Source organism: Apostichopus japonicus, chromosome 16, assembly GCF_037975245.1.
Source record: "Apostichopus japonicus isolate 1M-3 chromosome 16, ASM3797524v1, whole genome shotgun sequence".
In the NCBI taxonomy this organism is placed as follows: domain Eukaryota; kingdom Metazoa; phylum Echinodermata; class Holothuroidea; order Aspidochirotida; family Stichopodidae; genus Apostichopus; species Apostichopus japonicus.
The window spans coordinates 43,695,614-43,709,737 of NC_092576.1; the positions used below are offsets into that span (position 1 = coordinate 43,695,614).

Genomic DNA, 14,124 nt, shown 5'->3' on the forward strand with positions numbered 1-14,124 from the left:
AAAATCTAACCTGTCATATATACCCAATACTGTACACATTTATATCATACATTTGTACGTTAAAAAATTTCCACTCTTTTCTACTCAGAACACGTTTTATTTTATCGTAAAAGTCTATTGAACTTATTTCATCATATTTTTTTCTTCCTAAAGATGTACACTGACTGTACTGACACTTTCAATAGTTTAACATTTTCTTTTGTTCAACACCTGTCAATCAAATACTTGAACAATACAATGAAAGAAGTTGTATTCAATGGAATAGACGCGCGCGCCTTCCAATGAAAAGAAGTTGTGTTCAATATAAGAGACGCGCGCGTGCTTTATAAAAACACCTGGAATTTACTGACAAACAAGTACCTGGAGATTGCAATAAATACGTCACGTCTAGACACTGTCTGGTTTTAAATCTTTGGAAGGCCATGCATGATATTGACCCTAAATTGTGAAGATATTTCTATATTTTTATGTTAAATTTGTTTATTGCTGTTTTTCTTCCTTTTGAGAAACAAATAATTATATAAGAAAAGATAGAGAGAAAATATAAGGGTATGTATGAAATTAATTAGAAAGGAAACTAAAGGGAAACAAGTGTATAGCGAAAATGAAAAACAAATTAGAGCAAATTGTGATCAATCTGTAAAATATTTGACAATTATTATACATACTTATTTATTAATTTGTTTTCCTTTGCACAAAATCTTAGTAAATGTTTTATATTTAAACTAAAATCAAAATAAAATAAAACTGATAGCAAACTGCTTATCCACTAGAGATGGGGCCTTATCAACATTTGGATTATAAATTTTTAACAATACACCTTCACTACCGCTGTTACCCAAAGTACTTCAGAAGTTGTTTGAAAAAAGTCTAGATAACTTTCCTGCCAAGCTCCATGTCCTTTCTGAGATATCTGAGAGTCTGTAAGATTTCAGGCCTGGACGGTCTACATCTATGGCATTATTAGTATTACTGGGAAACATCACTATACCACTAGATCATATAAACACCAATTACTGATGGTTCATTGATCTGAAAAAGCTATTGACACAATTATATATTGCTTATTACTGTAAAAAATGAAATATTTTGGAATTCGGGAATTTTCCATGACTAGCTAACTAGTTATTTATCCAACAGAAAGCAATGTGTCCAAATCAGTGATTGTAAGCCAGGGTATTTATAATATAGTATGTGGTGTGCATCAGGCGTCTATACTTGGGCCCAAAAAGTCTGAAGAAAAATAATTTAAGTTCCTTATTGGCTTTAGATTGGACAATAAATGATTGATTTAAGACGGAAATAAATCTTTTCATAGTAACTAGCGTATTCCCTCCAACACAAGTTATAACAACGGACCCGAGCAACGTTAATAAAACATGTACACATCTACCGCACCTAACGTTGTTCTCTCCACCCGCAACTACTCCCTCACTAGACCCTGTACTATATTACTTCCTTTACCCCATTCTTTCTTTTGCAATTATAAGTGGTTTCTACAGCCCCCTCCCTACCTCACAGTACTCTAACCTTACCATATCATCTCATTTCGTTACTTATGTATCGGATCTTCTTTACCAAATAGTCCGTACCTTTATTTTTATTCATCTTTTACAGTACCACCTACACCCCCCCCCCCTTCCGCCCCTCCTTGCGTCTCTATAGTTAGAAAAGTAAATCAAAGTTTAAAGAGCAATGACTAGGAGCTGTGACCTACAATATTCTAGGCCTTTCTCTAATACACGTTTAATCACACAAAGTAATCCATCCAGATACGACTGCCTCACCATACTCTCGATAGTTTTATCCATTGCTAGGAGTCAATATGCTACTATTATATTACCGTACAGTGATCATGCTGTTTCTACACACACTGTGTATATCTGACATATGACATCTGTGTACAGATAAATGTTAACTTTCCTTTCATTATAATCTCTATTAATATAATGATTTACTGTATATCAAGCTCATTGTATTCTTTATACATGACCTGTCAATCGCGATGTAATATATCACGTGACTAAACGACTGCAGCTTCGGTATCTGGATACGTCAATGATATGTTGTTATATATTACCGCGCGATTGACAGGTCATGTATAAATAATACAATGAGCTTGATATACCAACTCCCCAGCCCCCCCCCTCCTTATATATGGTATAACTATTATATAAAATATGGTATAAACCGAAAAAAAACAACTGTTCGTTTTAAAGATATGTTCATAGACCACCACGACCTGAATGAATTTACCATGGCATATATATAGGCATCGTACAGTTGATGGTAGTAGTATCGCTAGCAGTGTTAATGGGGGAATCGACTCACAGACAAACACACGTAATGTGATGATGTAGAAAGATGATGACGTAATGAAGTTCATCTGCAGTTTTATGGATTGCTTCTTCGTGTGATTGTTAGTAGGTTGTAACATTCAATAATCTCGCGGAACATTAAATATGTAACTTGCAATTAAGTGCTAACGAGTTGAGGGTTAAAACATTACTGCAATATACGGTAATTCTTCAGTAATCGAAATTAGCTTTATTTTGGTAGATATACCAACCACGATTCCTTTATTCTCTTCCTCCTGCCCCCCCCCCCTCCCACTTCCAGCTATGACTCTGTTAAGACTCCATTAAAATGGTACGATATACTTTTCAGTGCCTTAGCTTGTGTAGATGCCATACGAGGGGGAGGAGGGGGGTATTTGAGGAACAGCGATAAATAATATGTATCGTCCAAATGTTGGTGATGCTCTATTGTGCGTAAATACCAGGGCTGGTTTTAGAGATATTTTAGTGAGTGGGTCATTTCCCAAAAGATGCCATTGTGACACAATTTAAGCGAAGCGCCACCATCGGTTTGCACGTAACGTATCAAGAACATTGTTGTCAAGTTTACCCCCCAGATTGCTGGAAATGTCACATCCCCTCCCCGTCCCATTATAAAAACAATAAAATAAAGAAACGTTAATTAGAAACAAACATTCGGTAACAATACTTTGTAAGGCTAATAGGACATTGCGTTACTTTATAAGGTCTGCTTTATTCATTGTTTTATTCATGTTAGTAAAGATATGAAAGCACGCTAGCCGCATAGCCTATATATGCTAAAGGGAAGCCGTATGGATAATTTAGTTGTAAATTAATTGCTAGATTTGTGTTATCGGTATTTGCTTAACATGCCAAAATGACCCTACCGGGGGGGGGGGGGCAAATGGGCTGAGTGGGTGGACCGTGTAGAGGACCCAACGTATTGTATTTTAAAAAGGTCCCCTGTTATACGTATTTCACAGTGCTTCAATATTCTTAGTTAAATCATTATAGCACTTATATAGAGCTAACAATGAAACTGAAGGACCTGCTTGGAGCACATAGACGTAATCAATACCTGTACATATATGAGCAGTAGTTTTACAATAGACTGCTACATTATTCGCGCTGGTTAAATCGGTTGCCGTACAAATACCCCCCCCCGGACAAATACCCCCCGGACGTATACCCCCCCGGACTCATACCCCCGGGACAACTACCCCCGGACATACACCCACGAGGGAAAATTAACCCCACCCCCCAGCAATTACCTCCGGGAAAGCTCTATCCGCACAAATACACCGGCACAGATACCTCACTCAGGTTAGAACCCGAACTAAACCAGAATACGCCTCCCCCCCCCCCCCCTCCACGAACCTGTTAACCAAGCGGACCTTTAGCTGGTGAACTCCGTAGTACGAAAGCCCATTAGGGCCATGAAAGAAAATTGTCTTAATCTGTTATATCAGATTATTATTCTGATATATCAGATTATTATTCTGATATGAAACGTTAAAGCATATGACAATCAAAAAATGCATGTTGTAATTAGAAATTGACCGGCTGTTCCACGTCTTCTATATAACCAAATTTAAAAGCAATATAACGTAGCTGATAAAAACTGCTAATCCACAAAATCACCAAGGTTGAAGAAAGAGATGTATGAAGTCGGCCTGACGTTTCGATTGTTTTCTACAGTCGAAATGTCAGGCCGATTTTTATCTCGACTGCCCCTCTCTATCCAGGTGTATAAATGTGTACCTGTGAGGAAAACAATGTGTGTGCGCTGGATTCTCGGCAGCCAGCCTGATGACCAGTGATTCAAAATGCTTTGAGATAGCTGTACCATATAAAGCGCTATACAAAAACTAACATAACATAACAAATCATCAATTAAAATTACTCAGAAGAAAACTTGAAAATGGTAAGTCGCAATAAGCAGGAATTGTTCGGAGATTAATAATACAGAATATTGTCACTATAACAAATAGTAAATTATTCATAACTACCACCAGTGAGCAATGCCCAAACCCACCCACCCCCGGGGCATCGGCCCATCGTCAAACCCTATCCAGGAGTTTGGGGGGCTTATATATGAAACACTCAAATTTTTTTAAAAGTCGGGAGGAGGTTAAAAGGGCCACAGCACACGACGACCCTAGTGGTGCCAGTTTAACCGACACCCTGACCCAATTGTAAGTATGCTCTCGGAGTTGCCCGGCGATCAGGGTATATGTTGAGGCCCGCGGGAAACTAACCTCGTAAAAAGACGGGCGTATCCGTCGCTGGCATATGTCAAGGGGTATATTCGTCCGGGGGTATTTATCCGGGGGGGGGGGTAATTGTCTTGGGGGTATTCGTCCGAGGAGGTAGTTGTCCGGGTGGGTAGTTGTCCGTGGGGTTTATGTCTTGGGGGGTAATTGTCCGGGGGGGTATCTGTCCGGGTGGTAGTTGTCCTGGGGGGTAGTTGTCCGGGATGGTATTTGTCCGGGGGTATCTGTCCGCGTGGTAATCGTCCGGGGGGTTATTGTCTGGGGGGTTATCGTCCGGGGGTATTTGTCTGGGGGTATTTGTCCGGTCACGGTTAAATCTTAGGGACTCTCTACGTCTATTGTTATTGTAACATAACTTGTGAACCCCCCCCCCCAAAAAAAAAAAAAAAAAAAAAACGCAGGTTCATCGCATCGCGTTCGTGCGTATACGTGATGAGAGGTTAAAATAAACCTTTTTATCTGTCTTTACGCCATTTCTACACGTGCCAAGAATCTCGAGGTTGTACACTATACTAATGATATCACAAGAAATGATATGACCGTCGCTAAAAGTAACCGAATTAAACTTGCGACATAAAACATACCGTGTGTATTAAACTATTATCAGGAGATATACTACCGCGTCTTCAATGTATATGCATAAATGCTATTTGGGTCGTTCCGAATAAGACTAACAACAAAATGTAACTTTAATGATACATTTCATAAAAGCTGACAATACAGTATATAGAGGAAAATAATGTAAATTTGCGATGTCAGCTATAAATTTGTGGAAAAAATATTCGACCATTTTTTTGTTAAATGCCTTAACAATATATTGATGACGTAACGAAGGTTCATTTTTTTTTTATTTGTTGGTTAGCTTATTCATGGGTCTGTTTGTGCATAGTGAGATTAACTTAACATGCAGAAAATTAAGTCGGCAACTTACAATTATATTCAAACGAATTGAGAGATAAAACACTGATCAGATCCTTTTTTTACGGTCTCCCCTCCCCCCCCCCAGCCCTTCAAGGGTCCTTGATAAATCAGATATACTTTCTATTTAAAGTATGTTGAAAATGATCGTTTATATTTTTAATAACGGATAAACAAAAATATACAAATGGATAATGTAAAAGGAAATAATTGCATGATTTACATTTTGTAAACTATCTTCCTTTAGACGGAGTTGGAAAACATGTCAGGTTACATCAGTGACATCTGTCTGTTTGGACATGAATACTGTGGTGCCGTTTATGAGCACCCGACAAAGAACGGAATGGGCTGGGTGGTTGGGAAAGGAGAGGAGGGCGGTGGTTAGGTGGGTTGAAAAGAATTAAACAGAGCCGTACTTAAACTTGTCTATTCACTGTTGCCCCACCGTAATAATTTGTCACAAGTTTCCGATTGAAATAAGGTTCGACGTCATAATAGAACCTTCTTGAGACATTTGTATTTAACGTTTATTCTTCGTAAACAAAACTTCCATCATTTTCAAATAACCGTTTTAGTTGTTTTCAGAATTGTCCGTAGCCGGTGTGTCCCAGAGCCTTCCTAATTTGTTTTTAATGATATGTGAGGTTGTAACAGAGGCCTTTAGGGACAACTATTGATGTATATTGCGTTCTCTGAGTTAATCTTTATACTTTATCCAAGATAGTAACAATTAAAGAAAGATGTAATGGCAAATGACTGATTCTTTCTTTCTCTGATTATAGGCTAAGGGGTTGTGTGCTGCCCTCATCAATACCCGTCGGATCATCTCTATCTACACTGAAATCTCGGGGAGTGAATGGTAAAGTTCTTATTAATTAATCGGTTTATGACTGTTTCATTTTGTTAACAGTTTGAACCATTCTCGTAGACGACATTTGATTGGGTTTTGGTTTCAGTCAAAGTGAGGGCGCTATATCACCGGGCGTCATTGCCTGTTGCAGTAAATATGGACAGATATTCATAAGTCAGAAAATTTGGGAGATACCATGTTTGTGTTGATGTTTTATAATACAGGGTAAAATTTTGCATTGCAACAAGTTGAGTAAATTGGTTTTCTTGATAAAGTCAATCTGCTGCATTAAAGACTGATATGGGCCATCACTATCCTGTATTATTTAAAATAAAAGTACATATAACTGTGTATCGAACCCATCATACAGGTAACATTACTAGAATATATTGAAGAAAAGCTTTCTGATTAGAAATAGCAATGAAAACAATATCGTAGGAAGCGATTTAAACATAAGGAGACAGAAAGCGATTTGATTTACAGGTCTTATTTTTTTTCGGAACTACGGTGGCTCAAGTAGGACATTGGAAATTCGGCTATTTTATACCGAAAATTCATAATTTCAATATCAAAATTTTAGATAAATTTCTGTAATTTTCAACTATTTATCATAAAGTAGCACCAATGAAATGTTGACTTCTCTCACAACAAGTCGACTAATTTATCGAAAATTTGACGATGTTTGTCGGAAAGTCTACCTTGTTTATTTTGACCGTAAATACGTGTTTAATTGATGTTTATGATTGGAATTGTTAAATCTATGACAAAACTTTCATATAGACCGATCTATTTAAGTTGCACTTCTATGTCAGACTGCTACATTCTGACGAAAAGTTGAGAAAAGTCGAAACACGACGGATGAAGAAACGTATGGAAATCAACTCACACCATTACAGAGTTGCGACTAATGATCCAACTGTATGATCTAGCTCTACCTTGTATTGCATCCTTTAGTTGAACATACAAGGAAGGGCAGAAGATTAATTCTGTGTCTTGCGAAACACATATTTTGAAAAGTGTTGCTATCCGCCCTTTGGCCTGGTATTGTGCTATGAATACACGGCTATGAAAACGCTGCAAGTAATGACAAACACTATAAGATGGTTTCCAAAGTAAACAAAATGACACATGTATTGCAACATCATTAAAACCGCGCAGACTAATTATAATATCAGGTGTATGTGAAATAAGTAAATGTCTATTATTTTCCCAACGATTAATATCTTTCCTCATCAATGGCGAGATAAAGGTACTTTATCTTTATATACCTGCTGTATCGGAGTGTGAGATAGATATGCTTCGTGTTAATTACGGGCGATGTTCATGGTATATGTACAATGACTTTAAGGGTTTAAGATTTGATGGAATGGTATCACTCGCAATTCTAAACAACTATTTAATAAAGGTCAAATATTGCAGAAAAAAAAAACAAATTATAGTTCAAAATGGTTCATTCACTAATAGATCATTGATATTATTTTATTTGTTAAAGCATAAATATTGATTATTAATCTTATTTTTTTCTTAGTTTTCTGGTTCCCTGATTCTGCTAAGGATGATGAATATTATAGGCTTGATCTCGACTCTGGTCGTTGGGAAGTAAGTAATCATTACATCTCCTGTATAATAATTATTTTATATCATATTTGTTTTAATGACATATCGATATTGTAATTGCTAGCAAGAGCATGATAGTACCACTGACGTGGTACTTGGGTATCCCCAGACGTTTGTAATTTAGCGCCCACCACCGTATTGAACACACCAATGCTTAGTCAAAGTAGCAAAGAAACAGTGACGTCATCCGATGAACTAACTGTAACTGTGATATATCAATAACTGCTTAATTGAGTCATATCTCGGTTATTAGTTGATGGTTTCTGAATGAGAAGTATACGAAAGTACTGACATATCGGGTTAGTAGAGACAAGTGAGTAATTGGATGAAAGTAAATAGTAATAAATATTAAATAATAGGCAATGGTGATTCACATTATGTAGTGAACAAATATTACTAAAATTAATATGAGAGGCTTAAAGAGATGTAGTGAACAGGTATTACTAATCAAGCAACAGGTGGGTTAGACTGATGGAGTCAACCAATATTACTAACATACAATGAGTGAATTTAAAGGATGTAGTCAACACATATTACTAAACATACAATGAGTGGATTTAAGGGATGAAGTCAACCAATATTACTAGACATACACTGAATGGATTAAAGGGATGTAGTCAACCAATATTACTAACATGCAATGAGTGTATTAAAGGGATGTAGTCTACAAATATTACTAAACATACACTGAATGGATTAAAGGGATGTAGTAAACAAATATTACTAAACATACACTGGTGGTTTAAAGGGATGTATTCAACCAATATTACCAAACATACACTGGTGGTTTAAAGGGATGAAGTCAACAAATATTACAAACATACACTGAATGGATAAAAGGGATGTAGTCAACCAATATTACTAACATACAATGAGTGAATTAAAGGGATGTAGTCTACAAATATTACTAAACATACACTGAATGGATTAAAGGGATGTAATCAACAAATATTTCAAAATTTGCACTGAATTGATAAAATTGATGTTGTAATCAATAAAGAAAGAAAGATATACTATTAAAATAAACTAAAAAATATTGCTTATTATTGAATGGTTGCATTAAAGTAATATAGTAAGCAATCATTTGCTAAATATACAAATACAATGATTGGATTGACATAATATTATAAATATTCTTCAACAGCAAAATGTATCTCATTCCATAAGACTGAATCAAGTTCCAATGTAGTAAACGTATGTTACAAGCCGTTAAATGGGTATATTATAAAGTATACTAGTAACAGTCACCATGGTAAAGTGATGAAGTATTAGTATACTATATTACATAGTACCTAACAGTGAGAGGTCTAAAGTCATGTAGAGAACAAATATAAGTAACAATCATTAAAATATTGGTTTTAAATGATAAAGTGAACACAAACTTCTCATCATCCAATGAGAAGGGTAAAGTGATAGTAATCAATAATATATCTATAACAATCCAATCAAGCACTTGGTAACTAAAGCTACATTGGAAACATGTAAATATATCTGTACTAATCTAATGAGCGACTACAAGCATTTTAGCAAACAATAATAACTAATCATCCAGCAGAAATATCATATTAATACATTCCCTACTAAATATTATATCGATCAATTATGGTAAGGATTGAATGTTTTTAGTTAGAATTCACACCCTTATAAATTTAAATATCTAACAGTTATGATTATCCCCCCCCCCCCCGCCTCCTCCCCCTTTGTCAAAATTAAACATTGTCTTATTACTAGGCTAATATCCACGCATTCTGATAGAATAAGTTTTAATGTTTAGAGGAGAAAAAGAAGTAACTTATTAGTAAACGTCATTCCGTTTTATTATAATTCCACTCTTATACATCAACATATTTTAAAGTTTTGATAATATTAAGCAAAATTCTGAAAAAAATCATTTCCCCCGCTCCAACAAGAAATTAAAACAATAATACTGTAATTGACTGGGCTTAGTATCCAAGCATTCTGTTTGCATGGGTTTTTATTCTTCTTTGTCCTGTAGAAGGTTGGATCCTGGTAGATGAATTACGCAAGTACATGTTCCTGAAGACAGCCTCTTCTGATCCTGCCGGAGTTGTTATACACCACTCAGTTCATCGAAAATTGCTTGTCCGAGGCTTACACAAAACAAGTTGGGAGGGTACTGGGAAACTTCAAAGGGAATTCGGGTCTCTATATATAATTGTGATTTTGTGACAACGTCGGCCATCGTCCTCTTTAAATCTTTCACGTTGCTTTAAACACCATCGCTGTTTTCATATGTGTCGATATTTGTTTGCATTTTTTGCTTAGGGAACTGTTAGTTATGTTTTTAAGTTTAAATCATCATACTTGTTTTTAACTCACTCGATTTTATGCTGACATTTTCCAATTTATTTATCTGTTAAACAATTTTTTCTTGTATCACTTCATATATATATTTCTTCTGCCAATTATAAAGAAGGAGCCATTTATGTCAGAATGCAGTATTACTTGCTTATCAATAAGCTATCCCCGAAAGAATAAACAAAATATTTGGAGAAAAAAATCATCAAATTGTACTTCATGGAGTAATTACAAAGAAAATGGAATATTGATGAGTTTGGCTGCCTCGATTTGAGATTTCACATTGTGAATTGGGTATAGTACAAAAAAAGGTTATGTAACACTGTAGACAAAGTTAAGGTTCGTGGTAAGAAAGACGGTACTTTCACGTTTTCCAAGGTGTAATTTTGAATGTCACATAAGTACTAACACCACCCATCAATAAAACCAGGAATCTTGAAAGAAAGAACACTGATCTAACAGTATTTATGGAGGCTACCTCCGTGGTAATTAATTTTAATGAGGTACATATGTTGCCAAGGTAAATATAGTAATTCTACAATGTGAATCGATGCATGATTGGTTATGGATAGTGTCAGTAAGTAAGATACTGCATATGGTGGAGATGATATGGATATTTAATTACGCCATCAAATGTCCACACTGGCGCATGTCTTCTCATCTCTTGCAAAGCTAGAAGTATGTTATAATATATAGCAAATAGAATAACTAAACTTGACGCAAAATTTAGAAAAAAAAATTGGAAAAAAGATGAATAGTAACATACTGTATGGATATCAGAGGATGTGAATTATGAGATATGTATTTTTTTATTATAATAAGCAATTAAGTCAGTTTCTGTACAATTATGAATTAATAATTAATAATATTGCGTATCTTGTCCATTATTTTGCTACTCGTGATATTTCTTTTAAAGAGGGCGAATTTGATGAACGTTTTTAAAGTCTCAGTTCTTGTTTTCAAAATTTAAACTTCCACCTTTCCAGCTTACTGCACTAAAAGCGCAGTAAAAATGACACCGTCATATGCATTTTTCATATCAATATTCATTAGTTTCATTGAATTAAATGTTCAAAAATTTGAGCTGAATTAAATTCGCCAGCTTTTATAACTTCAATCAAAATGTGCAAGCCCCGCCCACCAGATCATGCGCCAATCAAACCTCTCTATTTTGTTTACGACCGTTAGGCCTAGTGTAATGAACATGCTGAAATGGGTGGTCGCTGCTGAAATGGGTGGTCGCAGTGATTTTACATTATATCGTTTGCGCCATAAGGGTAATAGAAAATAAATGTCTTTCTTTCGATTGCGACAGCTTTTCTCTATTAACCCATCTGATCAGAGTGCATGTAAAATAACAACATTGAATCTCCTTCGGAAGTTTGTTTTCCTAAATTCATCATTAAGTCAGGTATTGAAACTTTAACATAAAGTTTTGATTTTATCTTTTTTATGTATTGTGCATAGTTCATACTTAAAATTAAGAAGTGCAAATATTATGAGGGTTTATCAAAACCTCAACGCTTCTGTAACACATCCAGTTTTGTTGCGTAGAAACATTTTACAGCACTGAATGAACATATTCATATGTGATTGCATGTGATTTCTACTATAGCCTTACATATAGATTTGACTTACCTTTGGCTCTGACTGGTTTCCTAGAACCACTTGTTAGGATATTGCATGATCTGTTGTCATATTTAGATATAGCCAAATTAAGTATGATGCTACTCTGATTGGTGGAAAGTGAACATGTGATTATTACATATGCAAACTTTATTTCACCAACGAAGGTCATTCATTGTACGTCAAACCATAACTGTCCCATATTGTACTAGCATAGCGCCATCCTTATGTTTGATTTTGTTAATCTGTTAATATAATATCACCGGTACCCAGATACAATACACGTGCAGTTGTCTTAAGAACGTCTTGGTGTTTAGATTACCTACACGATATGGTGTCAGAAATTGAACCAAATACGCCAAAATGGAACAGTTAAAGCCGCCAGATGGTTTAAAGGATTGGTTCAGGTGTTTGACATGTCTATTTTGTATGAAAGAGCACAAAAGGGCAAAAAGAATAGTGAAGAAACTACCATGATAGCATGGTCTGTAAAGGAGATATGACACTTTAAAGATATCAAAATTTCTTTGAAAACGACTGGTGTAGAAAGACTTACTGTGAGGGTGTGACGTCACATCCTCACTTCCGTGACAATTGTGAATATATTTCTTTAAAAATTATTTACATTGTTAAACACATTTGCAAATAATATATTCAAAAATTCTTCAGATGTTTAATCTCAAAATACTTCCTTTCACAAATATGAGATCTCCCGACATATATTTTGGTTAAAAGTCATGAAATCTCACAAAATATTTAGAGAAAAAAACAAAGACTTTTCGGGAATGTGAGGATGTGACATCACAGCTAGTCAGATTTCAACAGTTTCTACACAATCTGATAAAACTTTACACTTGAATATCTCTTTAACCGAAAAAGATATTTGAACAGTCACCATTGTGTTTTGTCCTCTTGCATAAAACATAAACATGTATGACAACTTAACCAATTCTTTAAGTTTTGAAGGAAAGGTTTCCGTGAATTGCAAAAAAAAAATGAATTCAGAGATTTGAGCTGTATTTGTTAGCAACAGGGAGTGATAAAAAGGACTCCAAGCTTCATTTTGTCTACATGTGTTAGGAGAAAGTGCACTCGAGGTGTATAACTCGTTCAAGTTCGAAAGGGAATCGGATAAATTCGACCTGGAAGTGTTGAAACAATTTTTTTAGGACTTTTGTGGCCCGAAAACAAATATTACGTATGAACGGCACCAATTCTCGCGACAGCAACAAGAAAATGAAAGTATTGACCAGTATGTCACGGACCTTCGTAAAAAAAGCGCAACTTGCGAGTTCGGGGATTTGAACGATAGCCTGATTCGCGATAGAATTGTGTGTGGTATTCGAAGTGACAGTTTGCGTGAGCGAATGTTACGGGAAGCAGACATAAAATTTGACACTGCGATAAACACGTGTGAAGTGTCTAAAACACAGGTGAACAATCTTTGAATCACTGAAAAGGGAAAAAATTATCTGTTAGGGTGAGTCAATCATTGCCGAGTTCCTTCTGTTTTTTTTTCTCTTTATATCGATATTGCTTGTTTTGAAATTCATACATTGCGCTATTTTTCTTCTGCTTTAAGAGAGTAAGTGCTAGGAAACGTCTGTCGATGACGAGGGTGCACTGTTTTACTATAATGAATTATAATTATACACCTGTTCCAGAACTCATTGTTTGTTACTAAGTAGAATAACGTCATATATAATGTATGAAGGATGTCTAAGAATAAATACATAACCTTGCCTTTGTAGAATGGACTGTTGTCAAAATAATTTCTTGTTTAAGGTGCGTCAAATAATTTTAGCCGTAATATATATATATATAGAAAAAATATGATATGTTCGATGCTAGCAATGTTCCACAAATGGCCTAAAAAAGATTATTTTCCGAATATTTTTTTTTCTCAGAACAATTTAACATAATAAAATATGCAATAGGCTTGATAACTGCATAATATGTATTAATTGTAATAGTTGTTTTCCAAATTGCAATTATACCTTTGTTTCTTATTTCGTCTTTTGATTCTACGACTGTTTGTAAACACTACGCAATTAAACACAGAAAATTGTAAACATATGACTACACTTTTGGGTTCTTGATCTCGTCCACATATATATATATATATATATATATATATATATATATATATATATATATATATATATATATATATATATATATATATATATATATATATATATAT

At 35.1% G+C, this 14,124-nt stretch overlaps 1 protein-coding gene across 1 annotated transcript in view; it reads left to right on the forward strand.

Annotated features, from left to right (window-relative positions):
• The window catches only part of LOC139983781 (uncharacterized), a 33,998-nt gene extending 19,975 nt beyond the window's left edge, over positions 1-14,023 (forward strand). Inside the window, exons 10-12 of the mRNA XM_071997557.1 lie at positions 6,292-6,368; positions 7,888-7,958; positions 9,973-14,023. Coding sequence (XP_071853658.1) covers positions 6,292-6,368; positions 7,888-7,958; positions 9,973-9,990 — 166 coding nt within the window. The 3' untranslated portion in view covers positions 9,991-14,023. The remainder of the gene's footprint in view (positions 1-6,291; positions 6,369-7,887; positions 7,959-9,972) is intronic.
• The last annotated feature ends 101 nt before the right edge of the window (positions 14,024-14,124 follow it).